Here is an 18196-nt window from a genome sequence, read left to right on the forward strand (position 1 = left end):
GTAAACTGTGTGCGCCTGGGTTAATCACATCAAAATGGAGGCACGCATACCTACGTAGAACCGGGTGGTTCTCAGCACGAACGTACACCCATAATCACCAGACAGGAATGGATGGAGTGAGGAGTCATCACAGAAGAGATGGTGGAACAATGTCGCTGAAGGTCCCCACGAGGATGTAAACTGGCGCGTGCATTGTCAATCTCGTGCAAGACTTTTTTTTGTTTTAAAACTGTAACCGTTAATCCGTTACTGTGGACACAACTGCACATAAATGGTATACTTTGATGAAAGGGTGAAAACACTACTTGCTGCCACACCTTGATAAAAACGATCAAACACCTTGAATCCAGTTGTGAATCACTCAACTTCAGTACATGTTTACTTCAGAAAACATATGCTGTCAAAATAATAGAAGCGTTGTATGCTGATTTGTCGACCTCAGAACGTTCGGTTAACCATTGCCCTCACTCAAAACTTCCAGAGAATCAATATACGGTGAAATTCATCCCTGCCAGACAGCATCCGACAACAACGAGGCCCGATCTTTGCCCCCGATGAACATATTTAAAGTTCAAGTCCACAGAGTGCTTGACAACTTCTCACCGGGGCCCGGTCTTTGCCCCCGAATAATATATTTCAATAATAAACACTGGGGCCTGATCTATGCCCCCACTTGAAATATCATGGGGTGTGAATCCTCACAGTGCCCATCACCATTACGTGATCAGCACATCACAACAGGGCTCGATTTTATGCCCCCGAACGAATATACACATAACACAGAGGCTGGTAGTATGCCCTTGATTAACGCTGCTGGATATGGCACACCTAGATCTGGATTTTAGGGCGACCAATGGTAGAGTCACTGGTGGGGTTTGGGTGCTAGACAGCATTACACACACTTTTAATTTCTGTAAAAAGTCTTTTACCTTGAGATTTCCTTGGCTTCTATTTTCTGTACCTGTCAAGTTACAATTTTCCAACATCCTTGAGCTTCATTTTTCTGTTAAGTTTCTGTTAGGTTGTTTTCAGTTTCCTTGAAGCTGGACACGTGGATTCTTCTTCAAAACCATCACCAAATGTAGTAAACAAAAGGAAGTCCGGACTCCAAGCGTAGATTAGTTAGGTTCTTTTACTTAAGATGTTACAAGAAGTTAAGAGGAAAACCCTACCAGGAGCAGCTGCCCTGCTGCTAAGCGCTTACCCAACTGACACTCACAGACATCCAACACTCTATCCATCCAACGTTCCACACCACACACATTCTAGCTGAGCAGCAGGTAAACTTAAGTTACAACAAAGTACCAATATCGAACACAGCATAGGCTTTAACTCCTGGATTCCCTACTTCTAGACACCTCACTCAGCAAATGCTCGTTTTATATTCTTTCAAATGGAAACAGTAATCCTTTAAAAATAATGGAAATAAGTACACATGCTGGACAGTCAGGATTTATATATAAAAAAGAGTTTTTCCAGTTTTAGCAAACCATGTTGGGACGTCAAGCTGCTACTTTAATACGGTTTAACATTGAAGCTTTATTTTACAACAAGCCGGGCACGTTATTGACCTAAACCTAGGACTTTAAAACAGCAGACGCTGATCTAAGGGGTGAGCTCTGCAGGTGTATTCTAGGCCGAAAATTGGTCCTGTAATCTTTTCAGAATCTTCAAATCCTAACTAAAATACATCTCCAAGGGCGTTTAATACACACACGCCATCTCATTGCTCTCACAATTAGCTTCAGACTAGTTGTGGTCAAGCCCTAAACACAAAACATATCACCTGTAAATAGTTTCTTCAGATTCTGTGGTACAGGGTACTAATTAAGCATTCTATACACTCACCCAAGCCCAGCCAGAGGAAATTCATACATTTTCATCTTTGTCTGAAAATGGCTCATATAAAGCACTTTTATTACAGGCTCCAATCCCAAAATGACTGCTTAACTGAAAATTGGCACTCTATGCAATAACTCGTAATACTCAGATTTTTGCACAAATATCAAAATAAGAGCTTTAAACGACTGGACCATCCCACAGTACACTCAAACGAGCTTGCAACCCTTAACCAAGAACAAAATTCAATTGCATTGACAGATACTCATTAAAACTATTGGCAGAACTGTATTCATTGGTTTCATGAAAAAGATGCATGTTCTTTAACGAGCGTGTGGAAAGAATATAAAACAATCATTGACAAACTCAACAGGTTTGGTGTTAACTGCAGCTTTTTGGCTTTGTAAACGCTTGTTTTGTAATGATTTTTGCAAAACTATTGCTTGGAACGCTGCCAAAAGATGGTGAATGTTAAAAATAAACGATAAAAGCAAACATATGTATATGGCCTACAAAACTGTAAACCGACTAGTACTCCCGGCACCAAAGGGAACTACTTTGAATGTATATGTGCTTCTTTCTGGTCAAAGGGCAGAATGCCTATCGCCAGTGAAATTAACCAAGGCCACTGCAATTATCCAGCAGGTTACTACCAAATTATGTGCCAGCGTTGATCTAATTATGCATCAAGAAAAAGCAAATTCAGCGCCATAATTCAGCATATTTTGTGATAACATTGCTTCCTTATTTTGACACTTTTACACAGGTTAACACGGTTTGGTCAGAGGTTTTAGGTGTAATACTAGTTCAAAACAAAGATACAGCAATAAGCAACAGAACTTTTGATACGAGACCTGCTAAAATCGAAGATTATGTAGCACATGATGGATAATGTGGCAAAAGCACATATCCTTAATTATTCGAAAAATGCCGAAGCTACAAAATTGCATAAGCCCAGTGGCCCTGAAGTAAGCCAGTGTATCAAATGGGCTGACCCACTACCCCTGCTATAAGCTGTATTAGGAAGGACACAATTGTGAGTAGACCCAATAACGAACCAACGGATCAAGATTGCTGTCTGAAAACCCCTATAGGTACACATATGATTTTAATAAAATCAAAAGGCCCCTATGAACTGACAATTTTTTTTACTTCATAACACGGAAAGCATTAATTAAAAGACACATTTTACAACACATGGTATATGCTAGATGAAACAACACATGCTTACCAAATTCAGCAACTATGGACGCAAGACCTCCATACACGAAGGGTTGCCAGTTAAGACCGGCCATTGTCTCCTCTCACACGTCTAACTTCAAACCCTGTTTTAGACAAAAAAGGGAAACAAACATCATATCCGATTTCTAATTAGTGTACTTCATGCAGTGCAGGTCGCCCTCCAAAAACGTTGCGCTCCCAAATTCAGTTTTGGTTCGAGAACATTTTTTCAACCTATAATTTCGGCAAATGTAGCTCACTGAACTCAGGCGCTTTGCTAGGCTGGAAAGAAACACAATTTCTCTGCCTTCGGGAGACAACAACCTCATGCCATAAAGGGAAAAAAAAAAAGAACTAAAGCATGTCTACCTGTTCAATGAAAATAAAGCCTCAAACGTCTTCTTACGTCTATTAGTATCTTTAGAATTGCTTACCTCGGAAGATACTCTCTGTAGATACCGTTTACAATAGGTGAACTTAAGGGGACCTGTATCTGAGGTTTCATTTTGGCATGCTCCCATAGCTAGAGTTTCACTGGACTGTTGTTATGGGATTATACATCTGGCGTGAGCCGAGAGGCTGATTGCTGCTTGCATTGTTACTATGCTGCATGCAAAACTTTTGTTGTTCATTAAATGGATAACTGAGCGCTCACCGCTTGTAATTTCAATAAATAATTATTGCAGAAAACATTGCTGACCTCACAAGCATAGCTTCTGTACTGTATGTCAGAGTGTTAGAGACAGCCAGGCTGTTGATGGCCCTATACAGCATGTAATGGGTGTCAAAAAGAGACATGCCTCGTTGAAATCAAAAATGTGTGACTGTACACCCAAACAGCCTCTGTGCATGAGATGGTAGGATAATTAGATAAACAGATACAATATACCCGAGCAATAGCAAATTGAACTGATCAATAGGAGTACAAACAGTTCAACCAAAGAACCATGTTTACAAGAAGACTTTCGGAATAAAATTAACTTGAGGTAGTGATGTGGTGTGGCAAACACATTTATAGGCGCTATTAACGAATATTCTCTCTCCCCCCGTCTTTCTCCTCTCTCTCCGCTCTCTCCTCTCCATCGGGAATGCTGTGATTGGCTCTATTGGATTGTGACTTATGCAACCAATCACAGATCCATTGCGACACTAATGCACCCACTCACAGATACACGGAGGCAGTCATGAAGATCATTACAAAAGCATTGATAGACTGATGCACCATCTTACAGATTTACTCAAATACATATACAGTGAATGAGAGACTTACTGATACAGTGATGCATGCAGTTATAGATTACACTGAAAAAGGTATGCACTGTGTTATAGAGATATTAAGGAAGTTGTACATGCTATTATACAGTCATTTAAATAGTAATGTGTTTAGTGTGTTGGTTATAATCCATATTTCAGGTATTATTTTTTAATAAGGTTACGGCTATTGAATGTCTGCATTTGTTTTGTCCTTTCGCAACGTATTTGTGGTGAACGCGCTACTGATGTCCCAGCGTCGCCCGGCGCCACAGCGAAAACGGAAAATAGGTTTCAATGATTGTTTTTATACAAATTCCTTCAAACATATGACTTTAAACAGTGCAGTAATAAATCCCTTGTGTGTAAAATACTGTAAAATGTGTGCATACATGTGTGCATACATGTGTTTTACATGTCTTAAAAAAGGCACGATTATCGCAGTTACCGAAGTCATTGCGACTCTTGGAGTCATCGCGAACACAGGAAGTAGGGTTCGAACACAGTTTTTTAAAGTTAGTACAAATATAAGTGTGCAAACATGTTCTCTAAGTTAGTAATGTGTGTATTGCAATAGTTAGAATGAATTACATTTCTTAAGTAATAACTTTTGAAGGTGGTGGTCGTTGAATGTTTGCATTTGTTTTGCGTTTTTGCAACGTGATCATGACATCACCGTGGGTATTGCGACCTCGCAAACTACGCTTATTAATCCCACTGAAGGAAATACCAGGTTATAAAAATGCACTTTATAGAGCCATTTTAGATAGAAAATACAATTTAAAAACCTTAAAAATTTAATTTAAAAATTATAGGGTACTTGGATGTTATAGATGGGTAATAGAATTTTCAAAACCTTAGTAATTCAATGAAAGATCCAAAGGTTACATCAGACATAGTTAGGAAATATTTTTTAAAACACAGAAATTCACTGTAAAAAATTAAAAGTTCCAGGGACGTTATAGTTAGGCTGACATTTTACTCACACAAAACCAGAGAAATTCAGCAGTTATAGCTAGCTGAGAACTATAACTTGCGCCCCCCGAAATGTACCTCTTATGACCGCACATAATACATCACTCATGACATGGTCAGTGACATCACTGATGACATCACTGCTTAATTTAGCATGTAGCGCTGCTAAAGTTGACTACTAAGGCCAAACTTGCAAACTGTACTGTGGGGACTAGTGTGAGCAGCATCTGAATGTCAGCTCCAGTATCAAGTGGGGGAATAACCAGTCTCACTAGATGCGACAGACTGCCCAGGACAACGCTAGCTCACCGACCTCAGGAAACTGTGGATATTATTTAGGGTGTTGCCACTATGCTATGTGTGCTTATATTAAAATACTACTTATTAGACCAGACAGCCTTTGGGGGGGGCTCTTCCCCCAAAGTTTTTTGTCCTATCACTTTGTTGGCTAAAATTCGTTTTTGTTGATTTTAGGACTGTGCAATTTACTACTGCTAACCAGTGCTAAAGTGCTTTTGTTCACTCCTTTAACATGGTAAAATTGGCATACACCCAATTTAGTACGTTTAATTTACTTATAAATCCCTAGTAAAGTGGTATTTCATGTACCCGGAACCTGTACATTAAACACTAGTAGATGAGAGCCAGCGTCACATATTGGGTTACCCACTTAAGTGGCTCTTTGAAATATGTCCCTGGCCTGCCAAGGAAGCCTGTTTGCAGTTTAAAACTGCCAATTCAACCTGCCAAAATAAACCTTCTACCATACCTAAACATCCCTTGTTAATACATACAAGTCACTCTTGTGGTAGGTCCTAGACAGCCCGTAAGGCAGGATGAAGTAAGTAAAACGTTGGACATGTACTTTTAAGTTTTATATGTCCTGATAATGAAAAACGACCAAATAATTTTTTGCTACTGGAAGGCCTACCTCTCCCATAGGTTTAAATTTAATAAGTGATAATGTTGGTTTGGGAGCAGGTACAAATATCATGTTTGGTCTCAAAGAATTGTAATTTAAAATCCTCTTTAATAGTGAAGTCGGATTCCAAGTCACAATTCTGAAAATGCCACTTTTATAAACCTGCCATTTCTTCTCCTAACCATTTGGAGCCCACTGCCTGTGTCCTGGGTCACATGACTGAATAGTTGGCAGTTGCCTTTGTGTGTTCCTCCCAAATAGTGAGACAAAGGGGGACTAGGTGTTGGCAAGATGAGCTAGACTGCCAGGATGGGCGGTGCAAAGCGGATTCCTACCCCACTTACATTTCAAAGGAGCTGCCTCAGCACACTTGCAAATAACGTGACACAAGTCCTTGTCACCCCAGAGCTCTTAAAGCCAGGAGAGGGGAGGAAAGAAAATTCCAGAACCAGATGTTGGTGAAAGTCTAGACATTTATCCCACTTCAAAGGCTAGATAAATCTTCAGACAAGTGGTATTTAGTATAGGATTATGGCGCCTCTTGGTAGAATCACACAATTGTGTGGAGTTTGAAACAAATATAACGACGGTGCTATAGGGTGTGGAGAACCACTAGACTCTACAGACACAAAGCCTAAGCTCTATACAGAATCTACTTCACTCCCCAGCACGAGTCAAGTAGTACAACAGGTTTCCCTACTGTGGTTGAGAACACATTGTTATTTTTTCATCATGCAACATAAGTAAGAACAATTCCGTTTGATTTTTATTTTCAAGCTTTTAGTTTCTTTGTCTGGTATTTCAATTTCAACAGCCACAGCCAACACGTGTTTCGTCGCTAACGGGGTGTGATCCCGCGACTTACTCAAGGCTGTATAAACATAAACATACAGAATGCCTCTGTATTTAATGTATTCAGACCTCTTGCAGATAATATACAGCGGGCATTTGTATTCTCCAGTATTACATCTTTCATAGATTCACATGCTTGTATCTTCCCCGTCGTCATGGTGGGAGTCTCACGGTAACAGAATGACCAAGCAGTATCATAGAGAAGAAAAACTGCATAGAAAATCCCCATAGGGGCTGTATTATTTGGTAACCAGACCATATCTTTGTTTGGACCAAAAGCCAGCCAATCAGCATTGCTGCCCTGCCCTCACACTCCCCAGCAGAAGCTTCCTGCCTCAGATTTCCAACCGCCTTCGTGTGATAAGGAGTCTCCCTGAGCTCTGCTCAGTTTTCTTTCTGTTCCTGAGTGAACTTTTGACCCTTTGGAATCTTGTTTCCTGTCTACTAGATTGAGGTATTGTGTGTACTTATTTCTCTTATAATGGCTGACGGCTCTAAAAAGAGGCTGTTCAGGCCATGCAGGTCCTGTGGGAAGGCCAGACTTTTCTCTGAGGACCCACATGAGGACTGCCTTTACTGTCTCTACCCTAAACACCTGGTGAAAGACTGTAAGCTTTGTAGAAAATTTTCTGACAAAACTAAAAAAGAGACAGAGAGGCTAGACTACTGTTATGGCTTCAGAAAAAGAAGGCCACATCAGGCTCAGATTCTGAGGGGGAATCTTCTCATTCAACTCCCAAGAAAAGAAAGGCTTCTGTTTCTGTGGAGAGAGTGGAGTCTAAAAGGAGTAAGCCTAAGGAGAAATTAACCTCATCTCTTCCTATTACTCCTGTGGAGAAACAGTCCAGTCTTAAGGAACCTGGGTCTGCACCTTCTACCAGCTCGCTGGCTTCTGCTCCAAGGCCTGTGGTGAAGACTTCAGCTCCGTCGACGACGACTTCGTCGACGACTATGGCTTCGTCGACGATAAGGTCTAAAGCTACATCGACGACTGCGACGTCTACGCTTACAACATCGACAAGTAAAATCTCAATGTCGACGAACAGGCCGTCGACGACGACCACGACTACTCCGTCGACAACAGGTTCGACGTCGAAGATGTCGACGGGGGCCCCGTCGACGAAGGTCGCGTCGACGAAGGTCCCGTCGACGAAGGTCCCGCCGACGAAGGTCCCGCCGACGAAGGTCCCGTCGACGAAGGTCCCGTCGACGAAGGTCCCGTCGACGAAGGTCCCGTCGACGATGGTCCCGTCGACGATGGTCCCGTCGACGATGGTTCCGTCGACGAAAGTCCCGTCGACGACGGTTCCGTCGTCGAAAATCGTGCTATCGTCCGCAAAAGCATTCAAATCACCGCAGTCGAAGACCATGATCTCGATCCGGTCTTTTCAGTCGACAAGAGGTTCATCTACCATCAGTGAAGCTGCAGAGTTCACCTCATGGACAAAGATTTCGCCTTTGCCGCCGTCCTCATTGCTAGAGCAGGACTCAGATGGCGAGGAGTCCTCAGGTGCCGCCTACAGTCCTTCTCAGCTGCAGATAAAGAGCCAAGACACGGATGAAGAGGAGGTTTATTCCTTCAAGGACAGACCACAATCTTCCAGATATGAGTCATTTCAGGAATCTGGTGATTACGATGAAGAGGAGGAGGAGCAGCATGAGGACTCGAGGGAGGAGGAACGTCAAGAGACGATGTCTATACCCCTCAACCTTGTCTCTGATCTTAGGTTGATGTTAAACGACTACTACTGTCGCTTCCCAGAGGCGAATTCCTCGCAACCAGCTAGGCAGACGCCTTCCTTTCAGACACCTGAAGCACCTGCTCCCCAAGAACAGGGGGTGAGATCGCCGCAGGTTGTTACTATAAGGGACGACCTAACGGAATCCGACGAGGATGAGCAGCCCGAAGGAGAACTCGTTCAGGATGCTTCGGGACAGGAATGGGACGAATACGTTTTACCACCGGCTGCATCGCCTGAACCACTCAAATCTACCTCCCCTCCTCAAGATATCGGAGGTTTTCATGATCTCATGGAAAGGGCGGCCAAAAGATTCAATCTGGATGTGGAGGTACAAGAGACGGATTGTTTCTTGTATGATTTCAAAGATGATAACAAGAGGTCGCTTCGCTCAATTCCGATTATCCCTCACATCTGGGACTGAAGATTCTGAAAACACCTGCGTCTATAGCGGTTTCAGTTCCCCGCATTGACAAAAAATACAGAGCCCCAGAGTCCACAAAAGCCTGCCTCATTGGGCACCCCAGGCCTGAATCGGTTGTGACGCAGGCGGCGCAAAGAAATTCTAAGAACCCGGTGGCTACTTCCCTAGTGCCACCTGACAAAGAGGGAAGAAGAATGGATGGGGCAGGTAAGAGGTTTGCGGTCATGGCTGCCTCTACCATTAAAGCGGCAAATGCTATGGCACTGCTTGGACGATACAACAGGCAAATGTGGTCTGATATTGCACCCATACTTTCTGCTCTCCCAGAGGATAGAAAGGAGGAAGCGGCAGCCATACTTAAGGAAGGAGCTAAATCTGCTGCCGAATCTATCGACATCGCCATGGATGTTTCGTCCATGGCCTTCAGGCAGATGGCTGGAGCGGTTTCGCTTCGCAGGCAGGGCTGGCTCAAGGCGACGTCTTTTCGTCCAGAGGTGCAGGCGAAAATCGTTGATATGCCTTTTGACGGTGAAAACTTATTTGGGAAGCATATCGATGAGGCGTTGCAAGGCATAAAGTCGGACACGGATACAGCTCGAGCGCTGGGATCGCTTCAGCAAGGAAGGTTTCAGTCCTTTCGGAAGAGAGGTTCAAGAGGTCAATTTAATCAAAGATCCTCTTTTCAATCCAACCGATATCAGCCGTATAATCAGCAAGGATATCGACAGTATAACACTAACAACCAATTCAGGTCCTCCAACTCCTCTTACCAACAACAGTCCAGAGGCAAATCTAACGCCAGGGGGAAACCTCAGCAGTCTAATAGACGTCAATGATTTCAGGCCGGCGCTCCCCACACAACAGATCCACGACAAAGACCACTATCTGTCTCAATTTTACACCAACTGGATGTCCATTACATCGGACAAATGGGTTTTAGATGTCATAAGCAGGGGCCACATTCTGGAATTTGTGGAAATACCTCCGGATCAACCCCCAGTACTCAGGCTCAACAAACATCGCCAGGAAATGCAGAAGGAAGTTCTCTCGCTTCTGCAAAAGGGAGCCATAGAGGAAGTGCCGCAACATCTCAGAGGGAGAGGCTTTTACTCGCATTTCTTCCTCATCAAAAAGAAACAAACCCGGAAATGGAGACAGGTATTGGACTTAAGGGATCTAAATCGGTACATAAAAAAGATACCCTTCAGAATGTTATCGTTACAAGAAATTCTACTACTGATAAAAGAAAACGACTACATGGCGTCCTTAGATCTCATGGATGCGTACTTCCATATTCCAATTCTTCGGAAGCACAGGAAGTATCTCAGATTTGTCGTGGAGAGTCGCCACTTCCAGTTCAAGGTCCTGCCATTCGGACTCAAGTCAGCCCCGAGGGTATTCACCAAATGCATGGCCCCGGTGGCAGCCCATTTAAGACTGCAAGGGCATTACATTTACCCATATCTGGACGACTGGTTGGTGACAGGTCCATCTTTCAGGGACGCAGCAACATCTCTTCAGAGCTGCATCCGGCTGTTTCAGCGATTGGGCCTGAAGACCAACTTAGAGAAATCCTCGCTGACTCCGGCCAAGGGCATCCAGTTCCTGGGGGCATGGATATGCACCAGTGCAGGGAAAGCCTACCCTTCCGAAGAATGAATGGGAAAGATCATGAGGCTAACGGCATCGCTTCAAGCAAAAAGGTCCACTTCCGTGAGGATATACAAATCCATGTTGGGGATGATGTCATCCTGCATCCCACTGGTACCAAACTGTCGGCTTCGAATGAGGCCTTTGCAGGAACAACTGGACGAGCAGTGGGTCCAGGCCAAAGGTACCTTCGAGGATCGCATTACCATCACGAGCCATATGAAGGTGGCAATGCCATGGTGGAAGATTCAAAAGAACCTGGATCAAGGCTTGAGCTTCATTCCTCTAGATCACGACTTCGTGATGACAACGGACGCTTCGCTGAAAGGATGGGGTGCGCATCTTCAGGAGCTGGAAATTCAGGGCCTTTGGTCAGACTGGGAAGCTCAGCTTCACATAAACATGTTGGAGCTCAAAGCGGTGTTCCTAGGCCTTCAAGCATTTCTTCCCAGAATACGCCATTCGTCAGTACTGATCCAAACGGACAGCACCACTACCATGTTTTACCTACTAAAGCAGGGCGGAACGAGATCCAAACAGCTGTCGGCATTGGCGCAAAGAATCTGGAAATGGCTCATAACCAACGGAATTTCAATTCAGGTTCAGCATATTCAGGGAGTCCTCAACACACGGGCGGACGCCCTGAGCCGTACTACCAAGGCGACACACGAGTGGGAACTACACCACACTCAGATTCGCTTCTTGTTTCAAAGGTGGGGCACTCCCACATTAGATTTGTTCGCAACGCAAAACAACTCAAAGTGCGTTCAATTTGCGTCCAGATACCATCAACAGGGCTCCAAGGGAAATGCATTCCTCATGGATTGGACAGGAAGGTTTGCATACGCGTTCCCTCCCTTCCCGTTGATACCGCGAATACTGCGCAAGATGAGATTGGAACCGTGCCGGATCATATTGATAGCACCAGCCTGGCCGAGACAGGCGTGGTTTTCAGACCTACTTCTTTTGTCGAGGGGTGAAAAAATCCAGCTCCCGACATTTCAAGACCTCATCTCCATGAAAGAAGGGCAAATTCTGCATCCGAATCTGCAATCTCTAAAATTGTCAGCATGGAACCTCACGAGCGGGAGTTTCAAAATCTAGATATTTCGCAAGAATGCAGACATGTTCTCTCACAAGCTAGAGCTGTATCAACAAACAAAACATATGCAGCGAAATGGACCCGTTTCTGCCATTGGTGCAGCAGACAAAACTTGCATCCGTTTGAAGTACAACCTGAAGGTATCCTTCCTTACCTGCTGTCACTATCTAAGGCAGGTCTGTCGCATGCCTCGGTCAAGGTACACTTGGCAGCAATATCGCGCTTCCGGCGGAAGCCAAATGAACCATCTCTCTGGTCCTCCAGAATAATAAAGGAATTTATCAAGGGACTTTTTAGGGTTTACCCACCCATCCAACGCCCTCCTGTGCCGTGGCACCTCAACACAGTACTATCGCAGCTTATGAGGCCTCCTTTCGAGCCTATTCACAAGTCAGATTTACAGTTCCTGTCATGGAAAACGGCCCTCCTTCTCGCCTTAACATCAGCAAGGAGGGTTAGTGAAATCCAGGCCTTCTCAGTGGAGGAACCCTTCTTACAATTTCGTCAAGACAGGGTTATACTAAGGACAAATCCTACCTTTATTCCCAAGGTGGCAACATCTTTTCACCTCAATGAACCCATTATTTTGCCTACTTTTTTCAGCAATCCTTCATCGGAAGCAGAAAGAGCCTTACACTCTTTAGACATTTCCAGATGCCTAAAGTTCTACATTGAAAGGACAAAAACGTTCCGCAGGTCCAAGCAATTGTTCATTGCTTTTGAAGGGCAAAGGAAGGGTCTTCCTTTGTCAAGACTGAGTATTGCCAGATGGATCTCCTCAGCTATCCTGAAATGTCATGAAAAAGCGGGGAAGCCGCTAGATTCGAAGGTGCATGCACATTCCACAAGGAAGATGGCAACTTCGATGGCCTTGTTTGCAGGAGTAGCGCTGCCTGACATCTGCAGAGCAGCAACGTGGAAGAGCGTGCACTCATTTACGAGACACTACTGTCTGAACACTGCGTGGAAAGAGGACACGGCAGTGGGACAAGCTGTTCTGAAGCGTCTATTTCAGTAAGGTATGACATAATGGCATAATTTGTTGTCTATGCAGTACTTTGATTTATGCGTCAACATGCATTTATCGTATTTCTTATGCTGATGTGTTTTGTTATACCTATGTCTTACGGCAGAGCTTCCTTCTTAGTTCTGTCCTGGAAACGCTACATATTTGGTGAGCACTGCTTACTACTCTGATACAAGCATGTGAATCTATGAAAGATGTAATACTGGAGAAGGAATTAGTTACTTACCTGTACACTATAGTTCTCCAGTATTATCTTTCATAGATTCACATGCGCCCGCCCGCCTCCCCGTTTCTCAGGCAGATCCTGTTTCTCGGTATTTATCCATGTCTCTCACTCGGGGACGGAAATCTGAGGCAGGAAGCTTCTGCTGGGGAGTGTGAGGGCAGGGCAGCAATGCTGATTGGCTGGCTTTTGGTCCAAACAAAGATATGGTCTGGTTACCAAATAATACAGCCCCTATGGGGATTTTCTATGCAGTTTTTCTTCTCTATGATACTGCTTGGTCACTCTGTTACCGTGAGACTCCCACCATGACGACGGGGAAGATACAAGCATGTGAATCTATGAAAGATAATACTGGAGAACTATAGTGTACAGGTAAGTAACTAATTCCATATCATAAAATACGGCTAATCAACACACGGTCTAGCCATTGTGTTTAAAGTTGCCATACACGGTGATAAGGAATTGCATCTTACACTTGTGTACATAAACCTCTTAATAAGAGGTATACTGTAACCAGAAAGCGATGGAGAGATATAATGTGCAGGGCCTCCAAATTGTTTATAGAGGCAAGTGCAACCTTATTGCCCAGGAGTGTCATTCACTGTGTGAAGTGCTGTCACAAATTGGCTATTTTGGCCTGCACTGTGAATATTGCTTGATGACTGAGCAAATTTCTGATAATCCTCATTTTTTTTTTAAACAGATTTTTATTGATTTTCGCTCAAACATCGTACAACCATGCATCAGACACAGAACTTCAGCGCCATGGTTCTTACTAGTACAACTTCAATATTAGCTCACATCATCTATGCCCTTACGATCCGTCATCCCCCCTCCCACTCTACCTTTCTGATAATCCTCATATAGACCCTGTAGCCAATTCCAAGTTAACAAGTGAGTGTGGAAAAGAAACTCGAGCGTAATTTCTGCAAAACATATACCCAAATAAATACCTATATCCTTCAAAGCGTTGAAATCTGTAATGTGGAAGAAGACAATACACACGCATAGTTAAACTCAAAACAATCTGCTTCATAAAGCTGACTCTCAAACCAAAACGATTTGTCCACCCTATATTTGAAATTATTCAACACCTACTTGAAATGTGGTGATATTTCCAACCCACTTCAAAGGCTGGCACTAGGTATAAATATTGGAGCCTCAGACCAACTCTTCAGTTCACTTCTGAACTTGATGAGCACTCCCAAAAAGCACTGGCTTCTACATCAGAGAACTGGCCTGCTTTGCAACTCAGAGGATTGCCATGATTCAATAATCGGACTGCCCCGATGCTTGAAGGCTGTCTTGTACCCTCAGAGAACTGCCCTGCCCCACAGACTTGCACAATTAGATGTCCGCTGTTGGCCCTTGGTTCTTTTAGGTGCTACTTTTCAAATTCTTAACTCCGGTTCTACTGATTTTGTTTTGGTGTCAAATAATTTATTAAAACATTCTCAATTTCTCTAAATTGATGTTGGTTTTTTCTTGTATTGTATTTTTACTTTATTACTCTTTGAATGCTGCATAAATACCTTAGAAATTGCCTCGAAGGTAAGCCTGACTGCTTTTGTGGCAAGTTTCCAGAGGGTTCAGCATAGGTTAATTAGGTGACTTTATTGTTTACTTTGACAGACATTGAGGTTGTTGCCTGAGAAGCATCTTCACCCCCACCCCCTTGATCAAAAACCCAATTTCCTACACAAATTGTTAGGTTGAAGTCTTCCAGACAGCGCAGCTGTCTGGTATGAAAAGACACCTCGGGAGCATCCTGAAAGTTTCCCTGTGAATACATTTAGCTCATAACTTACCATTGGCTTTGTGGTTTATAACTCACACTTTTTGGCTGTCTATTTGCTGGCTTTATTTATTTTAGGCTGTCCAGCTTGAGTTTGCTCCCCCCCTCGGCCCCAAAGGAGCAAAGCTTTTTAACACTACCTCTCCTTGTATTCTGCCATGAGAATTCCTTTCTGTATACAGGCCTGTAAAACTTGTTGTTATTTTCTTTTCAAATGTTGCTGTACATCAGAGACAGAGGTCAAACGTCAGGCTACGTCTTCCGAGAGAGCTTGGTGTTTACTTATCTTTCTCACACTTCAAAGTGAGAGGATTTATTTGATAATCTTGCTAGACACGGGGTAGCAAAGTGTTTTTTTCCAGGACACAACAAAATTTAAATGAACTGTACAAGTATTTCAGAATATATAGAAATTAGGAAAGCACGAGTGAAACACATGTTTTGTTAATTCTGAAGTGTTGGATACAAATACTTTAATATGATCAAAACAAATCAATACACTAGGTGATGCCATTTCCACACACCATCATCTGTGAATCGTTTAGTTTTAATACTAAAACTATATGTCTGTGCAAATGTAATGGTCATTTCAATTGAAAATGTGCTGTCTGTAATGGCAGTGTGCTACCACACCATAGATACTCCACTCTACACTGCACCACTATACTCCTAGCCCCTCTACTCTACACCACTCCATTCCATTCTATGCCAATACACTCTACACAACTGCACTCTTTGCCACTGCCCTCTAAGCCACTCCAGCCTAGGCAACTGCATTGTACTCTGCAACACTGCACTCTTCATCACTTCCCACTATGCCAGTATACTTTACACCAATGCACTCTACCCTGCACAACTCCACTCTACGTCATTGCACTCTACTATGAAACAATCTACTCTACTTCACTCTGGCGCCACTCATACTTTGCGGCTGCATGCTACACCACTCTTCTGTAAACCACGGCACTCTACAACAATACACTCCACTCTGCACCACTGAATTATATGCCACTCTACTCTGCACCACTGCACTTTATGCCAATGCCCTCTATACCACACTGCATCATGGCACTTTAAGCCACAGCACTCTGCAGCACTTCACTGTATGCCACTGCGCTTTAGGCAACCTCATTTTATGGCACTCTACTCTGCACTACTCCACTCTATACCACTATAATCTACACGCTGCTCAGACCAATCGAGACACTGCTACTGCAGCATTGTGATTGGCTGGCAGAGTCAGAAGCCTCGGTGCTTCGGGTGCAGGTAGCAGCCGGGAAGAAGAAAAGAAGTCCAGGAGAGACATGCAGCGGACGAAGCGGCAAAGCAGGTAAATTATTTTTTATTAATGTTCATCCCAATCAACGCAAACATGACAACCCCCCTAACCCCCCAATCTCACCACTACCGTTCGGAAGCTGCCACCACTGAAGGCAGGTAAGGACCAAAATTAAAAAATGTCCATCTTACAGATGCCAAACGAAAGTGGAAACGAAGAGAAAAATTGCCATTCTATGATTAAAAAAATTGGGAGACGAAAATTCTGAAATTTCTGCATGCAACTGTGACGTATCACAGATGGGATTTAACCTTCTTGATTAAGTCATTAAACCACCGCTGGAGATTTATAAGACCCAGGCGAGGGCTGCAATCCTGTATGGGGGAGCTGTGGGGGCATTCTTGTAGGCCTGAAATCGCCAAAACGGAAAATAAATTTATTAGACAGCTCCTGGCTCTCCCACAAAGTACCCCGCTTTTACCCTTAAGGCTGGACTTGGGGCTGAGACCAATCGAAGTTGAATTAGCACTTAAACCCCTTAGGTTCTGGCATAGACTTTGGACTACACCAGAGCTCCAGAATAGGCTTTGGACTACACCAGAGCTCCAGAATTACAGGCTAGAACTGAAGGAAATACTACATTACCATAGTGCAGCAAAAATACTCTGGTTTATGTCTCTAAAGCAGGTATTGTTAAGATTGGGATTGCATGCCCTGTGGTATGATCCGGAAAGGTCCTGCCATGAGGTCTCACGTAAGTCGCTCACCAGGATTTTTGTCGATGAAAAACTCTCTGCTGCTCTGTCTACCCCCCATGCTGGCACCCTGACCACTTCTTTTTCAATATTTAAAGATTTTTACTTTTTCGAGGATTTTATGGATGTTATCTATCCTATTGCATCAAGGAAACTTTATTTACAATGGAGATATGGCACTTTACCCCTAAGAGCTTTTACGAGCAAATGGTCAGCCTCTACTCTAAAAAAATGCCCAGGGTGTAGCTGTACTTCAGAAGAGGAACTCCATGTACTCTTCTTCTGTTCAGCATACAGCAAACTCAGGAAGTACTGGCTAGTTCCTTTATACAAAAATTTGGGATTCACACAGTGTACATATGCTTTTAGAATTTTAAAAACTGATACTTCTAGTCGCATCGTATTAGCAGTCTCACGGTTCCTGCTAACTATGTGGAGTAAGCACAGACGCTTGACTGCTAATGGATGTTAAGGTGCAGCTGACATACTGTAATCATGTATCATTCTTCCACTACTGATTTTACAATACTGTGCTTACCTTAATGAATTGTGCCGCTCTCCTATGATTGAACGAATCTTTTAATATGGTGCTAATTTTAATGTGTTTGCTATACTGAAAAGCGTGTTATTTTTCCACGATAGATCTTATTAATATTCTATTGTGTTTTTCTCAATCAATTTTATCATTATTATTGTATATACTTTAAACCTGCATCTTTTATGGCAAAATGCCGAAATAAAGATTCCTTGATGATGATGATTAAGTCATCCCTCTACATCTTAATTTCAAGATGTCCGTGTGGGCTGGGAGACACATACCTATGCGGTTCACAATTTTTCAATCTACCAAGCACACAGAGAAAGGTCGTCTCTAGGGTCTAAAACCTGGGTCCCTGGACCACCTGGTTATAAACTGTATTTATTCCCCTATCCTCTCCCCATTGGTTCGCATAGTTAGGCGATATAAGAAATGCTTTTTATGCAGTTTGGCTTTGCAAATGATATGGGGATGTGCATTGCTTGTGGATACACATGCTTGGAATCGTCCGGAAGTGCCCCCATATCATTCCTGTATTTCAGAAGGCAACACTTTGAACGGTGTAACACATAATAGTAAAAGTAAAGGTCACACATGCAAA

General features: G+C 43.3%; 1 protein-coding gene across 1 annotated transcript in view; it reads right to left on the minus strand.

The window, feature by feature from the left end:
- The window catches only part of SLC25A14 (solute carrier family 25 member 14), a 189055-nt gene that overhangs the window by 99877 nt on the left and 70982 nt on the right, over positions 1-18196 (minus strand). Inside the window, exon 2 of the mRNA XM_078688358.1 lies at positions 3071-3164. Within this exon, the coding sequence (XP_078544484.1) occupies positions 3071-3134 (64 nt within the window). The 5' untranslated portion in view covers positions 3135-3164. The remainder of the gene's footprint in view (positions 1-3070; positions 3165-18196) is intronic.

This window comes from Lissotriton helveticus, chromosome 4_1 (genome assembly GCF_964261635.1).
Source record: "Lissotriton helveticus chromosome 4_1, aLisHel1.1, whole genome shotgun sequence".
NCBI lineage: Eukaryota > Metazoa > Chordata > Amphibia > Caudata > Salamandridae > Lissotriton > Lissotriton helveticus.